The sequence below is a fragment of the Drosophila miranda genome, chromosome 2, assembly GCF_003369915.1.
Source record: "Drosophila miranda strain MSH22 chromosome 2, D.miranda_PacBio2.1, whole genome shotgun sequence".
Taxonomy (NCBI): Eukaryota; Metazoa; Arthropoda; class Insecta; order Diptera; family Drosophilidae; genus Drosophila; species Drosophila miranda.
The window spans coordinates 24,414,622-24,433,225 of NC_046675.1; the positions used below are offsets into that span (position 1 = coordinate 24,414,622).

At 47.5% G+C, this 18,604-nt stretch overlaps 3 protein-coding genes across 7 annotated transcripts in view; 2 read left to right on the plus strand and 1 right to left on the minus strand.

The window, feature by feature from the left end:
* Positions 1-263: 263 nt before the first annotated feature.
* On the plus strand, positions 264-5,587 carry LOC108154113 (ras-like GTP-binding protein RhoL). 2 transcript variants are annotated; one of them, XM_033388734.1, is made up of 3 exons: positions 264-458; positions 4,657-4,927; positions 5,023-5,587. In XM_033388734.1, the coding sequence occupies exons 2-3, from the start codon at positions 4,682-4,684 to the stop codon at positions 5,347-5,349; spliced, it is 573 nt and encodes a 190-aa protein (XP_033244625.1). In that variant the 5' UTR covers positions 264-458; positions 4,657-4,681; the 3' UTR covers positions 5,350-5,587. The 2 variants fall into 2 exon arrangements, with proteins under 2 accessions (XP_033244625.1, XP_017139727.1); XM_017284238.2 differs by having other exon boundaries at positions 265-475.
* Positions 5,588-6,825: 1,238 nt separating this feature from the next.
* LOC108154107 (syntaxin-18) lies at positions 6,826-8,249 on the plus strand. Its single transcript, XM_017284230.2, has 2 exons — positions 6,826-7,871; positions 7,946-8,249. Exons 1-2 carry the CDS (start codon positions 6,894-6,896, stop codon positions 8,132-8,134), a joined length of 1,167 nt encoding a protein of 388 aa, XP_017139719.1. The 5' UTR covers positions 6,826-6,893; the 3' UTR covers positions 8,135-8,249.
* LOC108154093 overlaps positions 8,177-18,604 on the minus strand; it is a 37,087-nt gene continuing 26,659 nt past the window's right edge. For 2 of the 4 annotated variants that reach the window (XM_033388727.1, XM_033388728.1), the window contains exons 3-7: positions 11,358-15,006; positions 11,220-11,291; positions 10,424-11,164; positions 9,482-9,625; positions 8,177-9,208 (exon numbers count right to left, since the gene is read on the minus strand). In XM_033388727.1, coding sequence (XP_033244618.1) covers positions 8,928-9,208; positions 9,482-9,625; positions 10,424-11,164; positions 11,220-11,291; positions 11,358-15,006 — 4,887 coding nt within the window. In that variant the 3' untranslated portion in view covers positions 8,177-8,927. The remainder of the gene's footprint in view (positions 9,209-9,481; positions 9,626-10,423; positions 11,165-11,219; positions 11,292-11,357; positions 15,007-18,604) is intronic. The other 2 variants (XM_017284210.2, XM_017284209.2) reach the window with 2 other exon arrangements.

Here is an 18,604-nt window from a genome sequence, read left to right on the forward strand (position 1 = left end):
CTCTCTCTCTCTCTCTCTATCTTTCTCTCAGCACTTCTTAGAAGCCCGCCCACAACCAACAAAAAAGAGGAACGACTGTGCGCTTACTTATCAGACCTACAGCATACAGTTCGCTCCCGCTCTGGCCAGCTGATAAAGCGAAAGAAAGCCCCCAGAGGCAGGCAGTCAGGCAGGCCAGAGCCAGAGCTAGAGAGCCGAGCCGAGCCACTGAAGCAACTGGTTCTCTCTATTTGTGGCGTCGTATCCGTCAGATACAAAAACGGCTGCCTCTCAGATGGCTTGCGACTGCACGAGTGATCGGTTGTGTTGTGGTTTTGTGTACGTTGATTTTTCCGCTCTCGTTCGCGCCGCTGTTTGTACGCCTAATCTGCAGCTCCTCCGCCCGTTGGCTGCGATCAGTTCGGACGTCATCGCCAGACGTGTCGCTCGATTGATTATTGCAAAAAGAAAAGCTTCGAGTACGTCGTATCTAAAAGTACGTGTCTGTGCAAAGTTATACGCATGTGAAATCAAGTTCACTTTAGATGCAGCTTGGCCAAAAACAAAGTTTACATCATTCGATATTCGAAATCAACAGCCTTCGACCTTGCGTGCTTTTGTGTGCTGTTCTGTGCTCTTTGTGCTCTCTGTGCCTGTGTGGCTATAATATTGTGGCTATATTTTGTGTAAACATTGTTAGCATAGATCAGTGGAATCAGTGGATGTGGATCCGTGGGAAGACGAGCTCCTCAAAACTGGCAGGGCCAGCGCCCGTGCCCGCTCCCGAGAGGCTTTCGTGATCGTTTCTTTATCACCTGAGTCACTTTGTATGGCGCTCACGTCACAGCCAGCCCCCCCAACGCCCCCGCCTCTGTCTGGTCTGGTCTGTGCAGCTCTGGAATGTCTCTCTCTTCTCCGCTCTTCGCTCTCCCCTGCCGACTGTCTCTCTCGCTCACTAGATCTGTGCGCCTTTATGGGTTCGTCCGTTACCATTTTTAGTTAACAAACAATTATATGGTTACACACAGCCATTTAGAGGCCATTGCAGGAAACAAAATACGTGCCTCCACACCCCCTACTCCACCAGGTTCGACCCCCACCCCCCACTCCCCACTTCAACAGGCCCATCCGCAGAGACACATCAAATCAGTAATCAATTTATTCCGACCTATGGCACAATAAATACTCCGTATTAACCTCAATTAATTTAGCTAATTGAGAGCGCGTGCCCTCGCAATCTGCCATTTGACTCTGTTCTGAATGCGTCGTTCTCTATGGTTCTCGCCTTCGACCAGGTAACAGTAACGGCAACAGTACGGTAACCATAGCCGTAGTTCTAGTTATCGCCGTTGCTTTTTCAAGTCCAATTCCCTATATATGCACACTCACACCCATACGGATCTATTATCTTATCTAATCAGTTTATTAAATACGAAAACACAGCGAGAAACCATAAAAGAACCCACACACACACAATTCCTCATTTATTTTTGCGAAAAAAGAGGAAGACCGCTCCGCTACCACAGCTAAACTTTTGTGCACAAGTAGGGGTAGAGATTGGGTGGATAGCTTTGGAGCACCAATAAAATCTAGTTTTAGAAGTGCAGATTGTGCTTGGCCTAATGAAAGCACTTCAGACTTTCTCCTGAATTCCTGGGATTATCCTCAGCTATTTAGCTTCTAAAGAATAGTTTCTCCTGTCTCTCATACGTCAAATATGACTACTCTTATTCTCAGTTAATCCAAGAAAGATAAGTTAAAATTAGAAAAATTGTGATATTGAGTAATCCCGGTTGGAGATTATGGAGTTGTGAGTAATATATTGACTAGCTCGCTGTTGGAAAACTGTTTATTTATGGATGCTGTATATGGGAAAGGGGAACGGAACGAGAGTCTAGCAGCTGAATGATGCACCCATTTACTGAGACTCACAAGCAGGGCGCTGATAAGGCGCAGTCCACAAAGGACTGAAGTGAACCGAGCTGAACCAGACTGGCAATTGCACATGAGTCTGCTCTATAGTGGACATTAAGTGTCGTTTAAGTCAAATAAAAGCTTCAAGACCTCCCTCCTCCTCCTCCTCCTCCTCCTCCTCCTCCCCATCATCATGTGCAATGTCAGTGGTCTGGCCAACGAAAGACTGCAGCTAGAGTGTGAAATGTTGCAAGTGTTCCAAGAACACTCCAACAACAACAAATACGTAACTTGATATGTAAAGTAAAGTTTACAAGAGGCCAACCCCACAGCAACAACAGCCCAGAGTAGCCCAGAACAGAACAGATAACAAAGCGACGGAGCGGAGAATATTGTATATGAGTTATAATACACTCCCTCCATACAATACACTCTTTATATTGTATACAAGGGTATTACAAAAAGAGCTCAATTATGTTTAAATAATTTATTATGAGTATTAATTACAATGCAAGCCGGAGCGGCTTCCCGGCTTGATAAACAGTTTCCGTTTATTTTCGGCTCTATGGGAGATATGTATGTGGTATGGTACTCGGATTATTTATAGGGCGTATGGAAATTCTCTGCAGGAGTTTAACTTGCACTTTCCATCCCTTGCCGTTGGCTGTTCTCACACCTGTTCTCTTATCCCCAAGCTATCCGAAACAGTATTGGGAATGTTCCACTCATTCAGAAGTTTTCGGCGGTATTGCTTAATCAGCTGGTTGTATAAATAGCAAAGCATATGTATGCCTGGTAGCATTGGGACTTAATTATTTGCACGCTCTTGTAGTCACTAAAACAGCTCCCAAAAAGCTGTTCTGTTTGTTTATAATAATTTAAAATGCGTCCAAAAAAAGAGCCAAATAGAAGAGGCTAGGTTTGCTGTTTATTTAGTTTCGTTCCTGCTCTCGGCCCCAAGTTTGTTGTTTTGTGATTTTTGGTAGTGCTGCGGCCTCTACCTAATGGCTAATTGTTCGGACGCAGTTTGTTTAGATTTTTGAGCGAAAAAAACCTGTTTCTATTTGTGGATCGCTGTTGCTATTTTTCAGGCACGAACTCGTCCGATTTACTGTTGGTAACGTCATTCAATCAAACTTAAGCACATTAGTGCATATTTGGGTTCAAATTTCCATCAATCGAAAATATATCAAACTTTATCGTTCATTGAAATATATTTTCCAAAAGCTAATGCAATAGAAACACAGCACTTAACCTTAACTGCAAATGAAGATCCCCCTCCATCAATGATTAGACTTAATTGTGCGGACCCCGAGTATCAAAGTGCTCCCAGTCAAAGTTCAGACTCTGTAGATCGCGTGCCAATAAAGCATAAAGCAAGAGTACAACCCAATTAACCCCAAGTTTGCAAAGCACAGAAAATGGATCTGAATAACTAAGTTTACTTATATACATATATCTTCCCCGACACTGATCAACCGATCGGTTTGATTGCTAGAAAGAGTGCTTAAGGTGATTTTTCAGGGTATTGTAGCTGTGGGTGCTTCTTTCCAAAGTTTTCGGATCGAATGGGCTAAAGTTCAAATGAAATCATTCGGGTCGAACGGTAACATGTTGATGAATGTCACAACGGAACCGGTTCGGTTCTGTTGTTTTCCTCTTTGTTGTATCAGCTGTGATGCGGCAGGCTGCTGGCTTTCATGTGTGGGCTGGTCTTCCACCTTTCCGTGGGATGAGTCACTACTACAATCTGAGGAACAGCAAGGCAAGTGTGGTCTAGGCCTTCTATTAGAAGCTCCACATTGAGTGTGTGTAATTATATTCGGTTTGCATTGTCCGAGATTCCATCCCAGTGACAGGGATGAGTCATATACCTACAAGATAAATAATTCCCGGAATTCCGATGAGTTTTCTGCGTACGGAGAGACCGCAAGATTCCCCAAGCCCAAGCCCAGGTTCAGGCCCCGGCCCAGCCCCTAGTGACAGCCTGGAGTGCATACATACGATATGTAAATTGGCCTCAAAAGTCTTTTGATTTCGGTGTTATTTATACGGAGTATCTGTTTTGTTTTGTTTGGAGGCTGGTGGGGAAATCTAGTTTATGTTTTGGGTCAACTGGAAACGGAAAAAACCAGTTTTAATTAAAAAGAAAAATTTATGAAACGAATGTTGGTTGTTTGCTTGTTAGTGGTAGTGTTTTTGTGGCTTGACAGATGGTGAAAGTCTATTAGTTTTAGCTGTGCTTTTATTTAATTGTTATATAAGCCCGAACCACCATAAAAGTGAACCTATTTCCATTGTGGAATCACCATTCGCAGAATCAATTGCGGCTGATAGAATTGGAATCCAGACCAGACCTCGATTGTCGTCGTAAAAGCTCAAATTGCTGTCCCATTCTGGCCTTCGCTACATTTTTTGTCGTTGTGTGGCCTTTTTTTAGCTGTGCTGTCGATTAGATTAGAACAATTTTGAAGTTCAAGTGTCTGTGGCGGTACCGAGAACTCTGCTACCATCAAGCAACCATCGGCCTTAGAAATGGAAAGAGTTGTATGTATGGATGATGTATGGGGCAGGGCCAGAGATTTCCGGTTGCCACAGCCGCAGGATGAAAGCCGTGCACGCGGGTGTGGGTGTGTCAAGATAAACAAGCAGAATCAACATCTGCCACCAAATGGTGCAATATCGCAGACAGAACTGTCAAGCAAGCAACAGCAACAGCAACGAAGCAACCCGCCTGACGCCTTTATTTTGCTTTCTTTGCAGTTTCTCAACAAAGACTTAATCCGGAATGACGTCGACGATGTCGAAGAGTCCGCGCCCTCTGAAAATTACTATCGTGGGCGATGGCATGGTCGGTAAAACCTGCATGCTGATAACCTACACCCAAAACGAATTTCCCGAGGAGTATATTCCAACAGTGTTCGATAACCATGCCTGCAACATCTCAGTGGATGATCGGGAGTACAACCTAACGCTGTGGGACACGGCTGGGCAGGAGGACTACGAGAGACTTCGGCCGTTAAGCTATCCAAATGTGAGTTGTGGCTGTGGCTGTGGCTTCGGCTGCGTCGTAGGTGTTATGCAATTAAGCGGGGCTAATCAATTTCGTTTCGTTTCGGGCTCTCACAGACGAACTGTTTCCTGTTGTGCTATTCGATCAGCAGTCGCACCTCTTTCGAGAACATCAAGAGCAAATGGTGGCCAGAGATTCGTCATTTCTCAAACAACGTGCCGGTGGTGCTGGTCGGCACTAAGCTGGACTTGCGCATACGGGACTCGGAGAAATTTGTCACCACACAGGAGGCGAAACGATTGCGTAAGGAGATCCATGCCTCCAACCTGGTCGAGTGCTCCGCCAAGAAGAAACAGAACTTGCAGCAGGTGTTCGAGGAGGCTGTCCGCGCCGTCGAAAAGAAGCCAAGGTCGTCACCCAAGCCATCCTGTACATTACTGTGAACTAAGTGTATGCTTAATGTTTAATATTGTTATTATACGTAATGTATTATGTAACTAATTTGTCTGACTCTTTGTGCTTCGTTTTCCAAACTCTATGTAGAAAATGTACCGTTAAGTTCATATTATTTAAGTGCTTGCTGTGTAAAAACAATCCATTTTCCGTGCGACCAAAGTGCATTTCTGTGTAAGAAAAACAAAATCAAAATCAAAACAAAAACAATATAAAATCAAAAACCAATATATACATATATATACCATAAAATATAAATAATTGAATTTAAATGCATATGAAATGCAAACAAAATCGTTATTGTACATATTCAATAAAAACCTAGTCATTAAAATCAGTTATTGGGTTCTAGTTTTCAAAAAGTCCCGCCAATCGAAATAGTTTCGCTGCCAGTCAGTCTTTTGTGTTTTTTCTTTCCTGCCCTGGAAAATCGTACGATAGTATTATCGATATTTGTGTATATATTGGGGACCTCCGCGAATGTACGTTTTGATGTACAAAAGAGATAGAAAACAAAAATTTTAACTGTTTTAGGCGATTCGATAGAATCCAATTTTAGTTTTAACGCGGAAATAGCTGAACGCCAAACCGAAGACCCTGGGATCTAATCAAGATATTTCGTTTGTGACATGTATGAACTGGCACTTCTATGCATGGTTAGTGGTGTTATTAAAACATTATTTCAGACACAATCTAATAAAAGGGAGTCCCTTGTGGAAAATAGAAAACGGACAGAGATCGATTAACCAATTACACTCCACGAAAATTATGAGACTTGAAGAATTTTAGCGTAAGTGAAAGATATTTTGGAAATTTTGTTAGTAGGGAACGACAAATGATGAATCTGCAAGGGAAATTTAGACAACTTAGACGTGTGAATGCAATATACCTGAAGACAAAAAGCCGATTTCATTTCCAAAGTATATTATGCAAAAGGCTTGGATTTTACCTTTCTGGGCCGTTTTGTCTGTTGCCATACCCCTTTTTCATCCCATTATGTACCAAATTTGTTGTTACTGTGTAATTGCAGCAAATGTAATCATAAAAAAGTAGAAACAACAATAATTTACGGAATCTCTCTCAATCGTACATCCGTGCATAATTTTTTCTAATGGATTGCATTTAAGTCCATTTCGCTTATTCACTTTCAAGCAATTCGACTTTGGCGCGCAGTTCTAGCGAACACTATTTACGTTTAATGCTTTGACGTTTTTTGTTTAAACCTTATTTTGGACAAAATCCAGTAAAAGCAAGTATTTGAAATAGACCAGTTAAGTAAAAAATTGATTCATAAATCGTATAAAATTATGTGGGCAGGGCTAAATGTTCTACATAGCTAATAATATTCGACGGAATATCAAAATCGAGGAATATGTGTAATAGAACTTGAGTTGGTCAGTATATTTACGGTATATTTTTAAAATGTGACGGTATATTTTGGTATTTGTCTGAGGGTCGGACCGTATATTTTGTCTGTTTACAATTTGCAGTGATGATGTGGAATTTTAAATAAATTAAAAAGTTAGCAAATAGGATGGACATAACCCAGCACTTTAAGGCGAGTGTCATGGCGGTGCGCCTGCAGCGTAAGACTGAGCTGGCTTCGTCCGGCAAAGGCAAGCCCACGGCAGGACCATCGAAACCTACTGGGCCCCGGGATGACTTCGCCATTGAGGCCAAAAAGGTGTGCAACAAGATCACAGATCTGCGCAATCTTCTCACAGAGAATCGCACTGCCTACATGAGGATTGGCCAGCACTTGAAGAGTGCGGCGCACATGACAGATGCCCAACGCAATTTAATCGATCGGGAATCGGAGAAATTCGTTGCAGTCTACACGCAGCTTCTGGCCAAGATGCGTATCGAATGGAAGAGTGTGAAGCGGAAGCCCCAGGAGCAGCAGCACATCGAGGCCGTGCTCGACTTGTTGGTGAGCTATCTGCACGGCGTGGAGCAGATATATCTGGATCAGAAAAAGTACCGTGTCCAGCATGAACTAGAGACATACAGACTGCTCAAGCTGGCGGCAGACAAAAAGAAGATACCCGTCCGTCCAGCGGGCGGACAAAGTGCTAAGATCGGTAAGCGCCAGCTCAGCAATGGCAGCGCCAAAAGCAATGAGGCGTCGCCGTCAGACGATGGCGATTGGAACACCGATGGGTGGGGCGAATGGGATGACGACGAAGATGAGAATGTGAATGATGATGATGGACAGCTGGAGAGCAGTGCACCTCAGTCAACGCGACACAAGTCGCGAACGCGTAAGCACAGCAAGGACAAGCAGGCTGCCCTAAACGACTCTTCGGCCAAGGTGGCACTGGATGAGGATATTCACAAGTCCGCACAGGAGCTGGGTGACGAGGAGGATTCCCTGAGCGCAGAGGATGTACAGCTGTTTGAGGCTGAGAATGTCCACATGTATAATTTCCTGCAAGGGCTCTCCGAGGAGGTAGAGCAGATTGGGAAGAATGTGGTGGACATAGCCCAGCTGCAGGATATTTTTACCGAGAAAGTATGTCGATTCATTCCACAGAAGATGAATACTCTCTCAGATCTTGTCTAACACTTAATACAATGCACTTTCAGGTCGCCATGCAGCAGCACAACATCGATCGGATCGTCAGTGCCGTTGTGGGCAGCACGGAGAACGTCAAAGATGCCAACGAGCAGATCCGCCAGGCAACCCAACGAAACGCCTCCGTTCGTGTCTATTTCCTGTTCTTTTTGATTGTTATGTCGTTCTCCTTGCTGTTCCTGGACTGGTACTACGACTAGTACAGGCCTGAGGAGAGCCGCAGTAAAACACGTTTTATGTAATCGTTGGATCGTACTAATCGACATAATTCGTTTATTGTATAGTTTATAAATAAAAGGAGAAATTAAAGTGTGATTCAATTGCTTGGTTTCTTCAATGAAACGATGTCAAACAACTTGGAATTAAAATAGATTTGAGCTGAAATCGAACTTTTAGGCTTAAGGTTACACGCTTAGGGGTTTAAGTGGGGGTGGCGGGGGTCGTTTCTTTTATGATCTTTTATACCTAGGTCTTACAGTCTAATGAAGTAATTTGTTCGTTTAATTAGTGGCTTCTCTATATCAAGGAATACGTGGTTCTACTACGTGGAAACGTTAACTCAGACTATGCATAAGGCTTATTCCTAGAATGCAGAGTCCGTTTCATTGACCTCGACTGATATTCATTGCATGAACGTCTAAACGTCTAATTTCTACCTAACTTAACATTTATTTATGTGTTACCTGTGGATTGTTACGGAGTGTTGTGTGTGTTGTCTGTGTGTTTGGGGGAGTGTATTCATGGCTTAGTCTCTAGGTTTTTTATGTGCAATTATGGATTGCATTCGATGCAGTCTGCTGGTTGGTTGTTGGTTGGTTGGGCTGGTCTGGTCTGGGCTGAAGAACTCTTAAGGTTGACTCCAATGGAAGCTATCCGCTAGAGCCACTAAAAGTAGCAATAGTAGTAGGAAGGCGCCGCTGTAACGTGGCTTGGTTGTTGGTAATTGTAATAAACGCAATTATTGTAAACTAAATAATAATTCGGCCACGTGGGTTATGGCGTTGTGGCAATCGAATCTAGGCTAGGAAGACTACGTCCAACCAAAGCACTGCTCTCCGCCGAATTGGAGATCGGGCAGCATTCGTCTGAATTGATATTGATATTGCTCATCGGGGTCAGCGGTGTCTCCTCCATGATGGGTGTGGCTGGCTTCTCGCTGGACTTGTCATTGCGGACGATACTGATGCTGGTGGTGGTGCTGCAGTTGGACGACGACTTCAAAGCGGTCTCCTCGTTCAGGAACACTCCAAGAGGCAGATGGGAGTTCATGTGAGCTAGTGATTGGAAGTGTAGCAAAAATCAATAAGTGGCTTGTCTATTTCGTCAGCGATTAAATGGTTTATAGGTGCATCTTAGGGCTAGGCCATGCAGGAAGGCAGTAAAGCATTCTAAGCGTGCCAAGGATACTACTACTACTACTACTACTACTACTACTACTACTACTACTACTACTACTACTACTACTACTACTACTACTACTAATATTATATCTAGGACTAGTGCCAACAGAATGTTGGTTTTTGCTTCTTATAAACGAGAGTCTTTACCGCGGAAGCCCATGAAATGCAAGAAGGAGCGTGGACAGAACTCGCACTTGTAAAACAATTCGCTGTTGTGGGTGCGCCGGTGCTTGCGCAAATCTCTGAGATACTCGAATGCCTGATCGCACTCGTCGCACTGGTAACCGAGCTCTGGAATAGACAATTAATTGGTGGCCTTCTGCACATAGTAATTGGGAATAGATGGGAACTTGGTGCAGATCGAGTGGGAGCACTCGGTAATGCTTGGGACATCGTGAACACGGCACAACAGAGGTTGGAGGAACACCAAATACATACGAACACAGTGAGGTATGTAATTTGTTATTTATGGAAAGTGCGGAACATTTGCGGAGTAACTTCTCAAAGGTTGAAGCACACGTGCCGCGATATAGTGATACTTGGGTGCTTGGGTGTTGAAGCGTCATGAAAGATCCGATCATGGAATTCATTTCCCGTAGGATCAAGGCCATGTTAGTTTTACAAAAGTTCTTATTGGAGCTTCTTCCATGTCCGTGTTACAAAGATACAACTACGAGTGGATTTTTTACTTAATATTTCGATTTTAAATACGTTTTGTAGGTGCACACAATTGTTGGCAAGCATTTGCTGGGTTGGGGGTTAGTTCATGCAATAATGGATTCATTGTTCGATTCAGTTCGGGAATGAATCGAATCGAACAAGGATCAGAGGTCGAGAGTGGCTTTACCTTTGGAACATACGACCACGGTGGAATACACTGTTTCAACGATAACGATAACGTTTTGGTGGGGATTAGTAAAGGGTTACGGTTGCACAAAGACAATCACTACGACAGAACATAAGATTAGTTAAGACTAGGACTAGGACTAGGATTAGGACTACAAGCTACTAGCTGCCGCTCCCGGGTACCCATTCCCTTAGTATGTTAGGCCACCGCATCCGCATGCGTGCGAGCACCCAAAAACTTACCACCGTGAAACTTAACGTGCGTCTTTAGGGCGCTCTCCGTACCAAATTGTTTGCCACACTCGTCGCAGGTGTGCGGCTTCGACAGCAGATGGACGGTGATCTTGTGCAGCGTCAGCTGCGAGGGTCGCGGGAACCGCACATGGCACAGGTTGCACTCGTACGGCCTGCCCTCCACATCGTGCGACTCCATGTGCCGGTGCAGGGCCGTCCGCATCCGATAGCCCCGCTTGCAGATGGTGCACACGAAGGGCATCGAGGTCTGGGCCCCGTGGGCCAGCAGGTGGTGCTTCCGCAGGGCAATGTCGTTGGTGAACCGCTCCTCGCAGTACAGGCACTGGTGGCTGGTCCGCAGTTCGCTGACCTGCACGGAGGCCGAGGCAGAGGCGGAGGCGGGCGTGTTTGGAGCCGAGTCTATCGTGGAAGAGGACGGCGACGACGAGGGCGAGGGTGTGGGCGAGGCCACGGGAGTGGCCAACTGCAGCGACTGGCTGAAGGCTCCGGCTGATTGCGGCCCCCCAATGACGCCTCGTTTGCGGAACTGCCGCAGCGTCGTGGTGGAGTCCGGCTCCGACTGCTCTGGCGAGGGCAGGGTTATGTGCTGATGTGTGCTCGTCAGGGGCTGCGGGGAAGGCACCGACATGATCGTCGAGGGCGGCGTTAGCGACGTTGGCGGTGCCTGCAGATTGATCTGCACCTCCTCGTACTGTCCCTGTCCATGGCCGTGACTGTGGCCAGAGGTGCCTGCAAAAAAGCGGTATTTATATGGGAATCCTCTATAAATCGGGCTTCCACTTACATTCCTCGCAGTCCGGACAGCAGAGAATGCGCTGCCTGCGTCGTCGTGGCGTGTTGCCGTGTAGCTCGAGAGCTACAGGAGGATAGAGGGGAACATTAGCGGGGATTCTCCCTTGGAATGGGTTCAAGTAGGGCTCACCTTTTGGATGCGGTGAGTGCTGCTGCTGGTGCTCGTTGCTGATCTGCAGTTGAACCTCCTCCACGCGCACACCAGCGCCCTTCTCTGCGCCGCCCGTGTTGCTGGTGATCTGCATGTGGAAGCGCTGGATGTGCAAGTCCAGGGCTCGCTGGGCGGGAAACACCTGCGAGCACTGGCCGCACTGGTACTGCTGCACCACGTGCTGGTTGAGGATGTGCTGCGAGCGCTTGCTGCGCGCCGCAAACGCCAGCGGACAGTGCGGGCAGTTGAATGGCGCCACCGCCGGATGCAGCTCGATGATGTGACGACTGTACTCCAGGCTGTTGGAGAACCTCGGTCCGTTCTGGCAGAAGCGGCACTTGAGCGACACTGCACGGCCCTTGGGCGTGGTGGCAGGCATTGGAGAGGCTGCTGCTAATACTGACTGATTTTGTACTTGATGCTGCTGCTGTTGTTGCTGCTGTTGATGCTGCTGCTGTTGCTGGAGTTGGTGCAACTCGTTGCTGATGGGCGCACCGTAAAAATGCATCGGCGCCTGCTGGGGATTACTGGCCGAGGCCACTGGCTGCTGCAGCTCCGGCTGCTGGATCAGTATCATGATGGGCTGCTGTTGCTGCTGCTGCTGCTGCTGCTGCTGCGCCTGCTGTTGCTGTTGCTGATGATGGATATGCTGCAGCTGCTGCTGCTGCTGATGGGTGGCCTGCTCGAGCATGTAGTTCTCGTTGGGATCTAGCATCGTGTAGGTGGTCTCCAGTGGCGCAGCCTGCTGCTGGTGCTGGTAGAGATCCCCGGCACTGATGTAGTACGTTGTGGTGCTTTCCGATGGACCAAAGCTGCCCTTGATGGCCTCCAGTCCGCCCACTGCTGACCATTGCAGATGTGTCGTGTGCTGCTGCTGCTCCTGGGACTGATACTGCTGCCATTGCTGCTGCTGCTGCTGCTGCTGCGGATCGATGGGAGCTGGCATCAGTTGCAGCTTGCTGGCCGACTGCTGGTGATGATGGTGATAGATCTGCTCGTAGGAAACGGTCGTTGTCGTCTCCTGGTGATGCACTTGGGGCACCTGGACCAGCTGAGGCTGCTCCAGAGCTTTTGCGACCGTTGGCTGCTGACGGACATGAATATGCTCTAGAGGTGGTTGCTGCACCTGAACCTGAACCTGAGGCTCCGCCTGAGGCCGTTGCTCGACCAGAGGCGGCTCCACCAGATGCTGCACCTTAGGGGGGACTGCGACTGCGACTGCCTCGACCTGAGGTGCCGCAACCTGCACCTGCACCTGCACCTGAGCCCCCGGCGACACCTCCGTTGCCTGTGGTCCCTGCTGGGGCTGCAGTTCGTTGAGGAACTGCGTCAGCTCCAGATGCAGACTCTGGTCGGGCTCTGGCGAGGCCTCGATGTTCTCAAAGCAGGGTATGTCATTCTGGAAGCCAATCAGTTCGTTACTGAAGTTGCTGTTATCGAAGAGATCCTCCTGCTGCCTGGCCCCTGGTTTCTCCCGCAGCGGCGATACGTTATCCTCCGTGGCTGCCACTGCCACAGGGCTGCCGTCGCGGGAGGACTCCTGCTCCTGCTCGGGCTCGGGGTCGCTGAGGGAGGCATAGTCGGCGGGGGTGAGGAACTCGTCGATGTGCGGACAGGTCGGTGTGTACATGTGCTGGTCCTGCATCTCGTTGAGGATGCCGTTCAGCGTGGTCTCCACGTCGTTCATCTCCACCTCGAGCTGCTGCTTGGCCTCCAGGTCGTTGAGGGCCAGCGGCAGGGGCTCGGCTCTGGGCGTGGGCGGCGGCGATGGGGCCGGTGTCGTGGCCCCGATCTGCTCGAGACCCTTCTCGCAATGCTTCTCGAATTCGGCCAGAAAGTCCATGGGCGTGGGTCCTGTCCGTACCACTGGCAGCTCATCCGAGGACGAGAGCGAGTCCTCGTCGACATCCGCTGCTGGTGGTGGTAGTGGCGCCCCATCGGGGGGGCGGCCTGCGTTTGCTTCAATTTCGTTTGTTTGGAGTGCCACAGCAGAATTGAAGCTATCTGCTGTAGCACTCTGGCAAAAATTCTCATCGTTGGCATTGTTGTTGACGTCGTCGGGGTGGTCAGGGTCCTGCTGCTCCTTCTTCTCCGGATCCTTGTCCTCCTCCTCCTCCTCCTCGTTGTCCTGCTCCTGGTCCACGCACAGTCTGCGCTGCAGATCCTCGTTGAGGGCCTCGAGGGGTATGCTCACAATGATCTCTGGCTGCTCGGACTGTCCTGCTCCATCCGGAGATTCCTGCTCCTCCTCACTGACTGTGGCTGTAGCCGTGGCCGTGGCCGGGGCTGTGACCTCTGTGGACGAGGTCAGCTCCTTCGACTGAACCTCCATCGAAGCTGGACTGGCCGTGACGGCTCCATTCAACATTGGTTCTCCTTCAATTTGTTGAGGGGACGGAGTCTCCTCCTCATTTTTTAGGGTGCTCTCGTCCGAGGCATCACTCGATGACGACAACTCCTTGATCGATACTGCCGATACTGGGTTCTCCCGTATCCCTTCATCGCCGCTGGTCTCATCCTTGCCTTGACTTTCTTGTAGGACCTCCACGTAGGATGATTCCGTATCCGCATCTGAAGTACTGATGTCGCTTGCCTCGCCGCAGGAGGAAGACGTCTCCACTGGACGCAGCGGAGTTGGACAGTTCTCATCGATCTCGGACTGCGGTTCCTTTGGATCCTGGCAGGAGATTTCCTCATCAGACTTTGTGCTCTGCTCCGGACCGGACTCAGCTCCAATCTGATGATGGAGTAGTTCCTTCCCCATCGACTTATTGCTCACGGATCGCCGCTGCCGCTTGACGGGCATGTAAACGGGCGAACTCCGGGGTCGACGGCCGCGTCGCAGTGCGGGCACCGCTGTGGGCGATCGTCGGGGGAACTTGAGGACCGATGGCGCTGAGGTGGAGGAGGGACTGCTGTCGCTCTCGAAGCCACAGAGTGGCTCCACCGACAGATCGCTCAGATGCTCTGTGGCCGCCTCACTGCTGGTGCTCCTTCGGCCCTCTATCTCCGAGGAGGGGGCCGGCGAGGAGCTGGACCACGACTCGGACAGCTGCTTCCTCGCAGCCTTTGTCTTCCAGGGCATGCTGCTGGGATCAGCGTGGGTCGCTGGTCGTTCCACTGGATCGGGAACGGCATTCGCATTCGCATCCGCATTGGTAGCCGCTTCCGGAGTTCCCGCGGACTGTGTCCGCATTTTGCGCAATCTCAGCTGCAGGCGGCGCTCCTTGGGCGGGGGCAGGACCTCCTCCGTGGCGGGCTGCTCCGTCTTTACGATTTTCGGCCGCGACGTTCGAGGGGATAGGGATTCACCCTCCGATTCAGAGAAGATGCGACGCTTTCGCTCCATCTGTGACTCCGGCAAATGCATGTAGTCCGACGAATTCGCATCCGTGTCCATATCCTTCGCCTCCTCTTCCCTGGCCTGCTCCTGCTGCAGTGCCTGCCTTTGTTGCTGCTTCTGTTTTCGCTTGGCCTGTCTGGCGGCCTGCCGGTCGGATATCTCCTGGGCGTAGTCCTGCAGGCGATGCTGCATCCGCACGCATTTCCTTCGAAATTTGGCCACCATCAGGAACTGGGCCATGCACTGGCGGCAGATCTCCTGCGGAAGTCCATCGTCGCGGCTGACCTGTGTGGAAGGAGCGAAAGGAACGAATCATTTATTAGATATCACAGCTTTTAGATGTTAAATTTCGCTTAAAGATTGATCATTGAGCCCAAAAAAAGGATTGGAATTTCTATAAAGACATTCCTGTAAGCCTCGTGCACAACCATTACTCCTATTTCTGACATTTCACAGACCCACAAGCGAAAAGAGACGGAGAATGCTAAAACAAACTACATGTCGTGTGCATGATTTAGCTCAAATCGAGGCTGGGAACGAGTGAAAGTCCAGAGTTGTTATTTTCTGCTGTCCCCAATTCCAAAAGTGTGCTTTAATCTGCTGACACGTGTGGAGTATCAGTATTATCAGTATTCATGAGTGCTAAACCCTCTACTTAGTGCACAATAGAGACAGGCACAAGTAGTTAATGACTATTGGGGTGAATGGAGGCAATCGAACGCTTGGGCAAAGGGCAGGGCGATTCCTTTCTTTCCAGTTTCTTCGCTTTCGTTGAAACTACGAATCAATTAACTGCCATTGAAATTGTTAAACAATTTGCCTATTAATAACTGTAGTAAGTAGCAGCCTAACGAGCAAATTGGAATGCGAATGGGTTATGGCCAGTTGGTCAGACAATCCAATGGAGGAAGGCTGCTGGTGGCAGGTGGAAGGCGGCACACCACAGGCTGGTGCCCCCATTGGAATGCCAACAAACTCTGGCGGTGCTGGCCGTGCTGGCGGGGCCGTCGGCACCTTCGTTTTCCGTTGTGTTGTGATTTGGAGCAAATAATTTGCTTTGTTTTCCAAATGAACGACTTCAGTAAAGAGACGTAGGCTGAGGCATGCCACAAAAAGAGCCAAACCAGACACGAATGCTCGGCATAAAACAACAACAACAACAAAAACCAAAACACATACGAGTACTGAAGACCTGACCGTAATGAAATGATTTCAATTAAAATTTCAAATGCCTGTGGATCCTGATTGATATTTTGTTGAATATTTATACGGCCTTCTCGTGTCTTTCGTTTTTGTTTGGGCTTGAGGGCATTGAAACAACTCAATACAGTACTATATACATAGTGTAGATCAATTGTTTTAAATTGTATTTGAATTATGGATTTTAGGAGATCAACAAAGGTCAGAACGGATATGCTGGACACTGTTTTATTCAAGTGGGAGGCAATTCTTGGCTTTGAAACGGAAGCAAGCAGTGTAAGCAAATGCAGGAAACGTTTATCTTTAACAGAGACAAGAAGCAGTAAAGTGAATCATGTGGGTATGAGTATTACAGAGACTCCCAGTATGGCCTCTCCTTTAGCAGGGAATACACAGAATACACAAACATCAACAATTCTACGAATAAATTCCCCTGTTCCCCAGCAGAATATTCCTCAGAAGAAAACAGTAAACTGAATGTCATACGGGTATGGAGTGAGAGCACTTCTTGCCGGCCTGCAAGCAGTTCATTTAACCCCAGACAAGCAGTAAAAGAATGTAAAAGTGAATGTCATATGGCTATGATTATGAGTGAGAGTATTACCGCTCTTTCTAGCGGCGGAAAGGGATAAGGGGGATTGAAAAGAAAGAGCATAAAAAATCAAATCACAAGTTCAAGATCTCTTTCGTAAATAGTAGACAACAAATTGCTTGGGTAAGGTGAAAGGCGAGCGCACACAGAACTAAAGAAAAGCAAACAAAAGAAAAGGTGGAGAATGCTGATACAATTTTCGCGAAGCAACAAAAAATAAAAAACTAAAGAAATAAAAGAGGAGCGGAAAAAAAGCTGGCAACGTGATTTGGTTGGCGATCATTGGGTAAACATAGTAGTGAGGGGTAGGGGGTGGGGGGTAGGGGGATATGCTTAGGCTATGGTAATGCAAATACAGTTCCGAAAATGACATAAAGCCTTCCACCGCACAGCACCACAAGAGACGAGACCCCCAGAAATTTATGCACAGCTCGGCGAAAGATCGCCAGGGAGCCGGCAGGGACGGAAATTTGAACGATTTCGAATGCACAAGCTGCCGACAATGCATAACTGATGAGAGAGCTGCTGCCTGGCCAAAACAAAAACAAAAATAAAAAAAAAGATCAAAACCTCGAGCCTCGGTCTGGCAATGAGAGAGGGGAGAGAGAGAGGAAACCCTCCACCGCGACCCACCGAAACCCATCGGCCCGACGAAACGGACTACTGCCGACGGCCGACCGCCGACTGCCGTCAGAGACGTCGTCAAGTGTAAATGACAATTGAAGTAAATGCCGTCCGGTTGCGTTGCGCTGCGTTCATCTGTCCGCGAGAGTGTGCGTCGAAGGAGGGGGGAGGGGGGGTGGAGCGGTGTCTGTTGCCTGTGTAACTGTGTTCGCTGCTCGAGTGGACCAGGCGCATAAAAATAGACGCAAATGCGCTGAATACACTGAAATAAATAAATAAATAAATAAACTTGCATCGCGTCGCCGTATCTAATAAAAATAACAATCGAGGGAGCGAGCACCTAGCGCGCACCCAGAGGCCGGCCACCGCACACCAAGTAACGGAAGAAAAGGACGGGGGAAAGCGGAGCGAATCGAACGAACGAGAATCTGCACCGAAAAGCAAACAAAACAAACACACACAAAATGAAAGACCCAGAACTAGAATCCCCGATAGAAGGATGCAACAGATTTGTGTTTTGTAATGCCAAAAACGAATACAAATTGATTGATTATCACCAATAAAACATCTTAATTAGCGGTTGAGATCTCGTCTCGAAACGTAATACATTTCTTCATTAGTCATAAGTAAAAAAAAATACCCAGAAAATATATATAAATATTTATTGTAAATACCGCGATGGGGAAAAAGTACCCAATGGCTGTCGGAAATTTTTACACTTTTTGCCATTGACAGCAAAATAATAATTGTATACAAGTAATAGAAATATGAGAACGAATGACTGAGTACAAAGGCTACAAGAAGATCTACTCCGCGAAAAAAAAACCAAATTGGCAATCCTTCTTCTGGTTTTTGAACATTGAACTTTGAACAAATACCCAAGAAATCTGCTGTTTTTTGAAATAGTAGAACGATGGACAGACCCGTAATTTTTCGACGACTGACTTTTGGATACGACAAAACGTCTATCTCTTCGGATGCAATACCTAGCGGGTTTTTTTGAGAGTATTTTTGGAATCATTCTGAAGAAAAGAGTCAACCAATAGGCACAAAGAATATTGTTACAATGCGACAAACATCGACTATCATTCGTTCATCAAAGTTCCACCTCGAACATTACGCCGTACCATTAATCAGCACATTTTGAGGCTGAAAGTGGTTAAACGGCAGCTACAGTTTTTCCCAGTTTATGCAACGCGAAAAGTAAATAGAGTTCCACAAGGCTCTCTTATCTAATAAAAATTAATAATATTATCATAAAATCAATACCCGATAACTGTTATTACTGAAATTCGACTAGATATTTCAATATTTACCATATATAGGGTATATTTATATGTGGATCTATTACTGTGATTATTCATTCTTTGGTTTTAGCCACAGTCTGGCCATTGAATGCCAAAGAGATCGGTTCCCAAATGGTTCTTAAATTGTTTAAAAATTGTTGGCAAATGCTGAGATAAATGC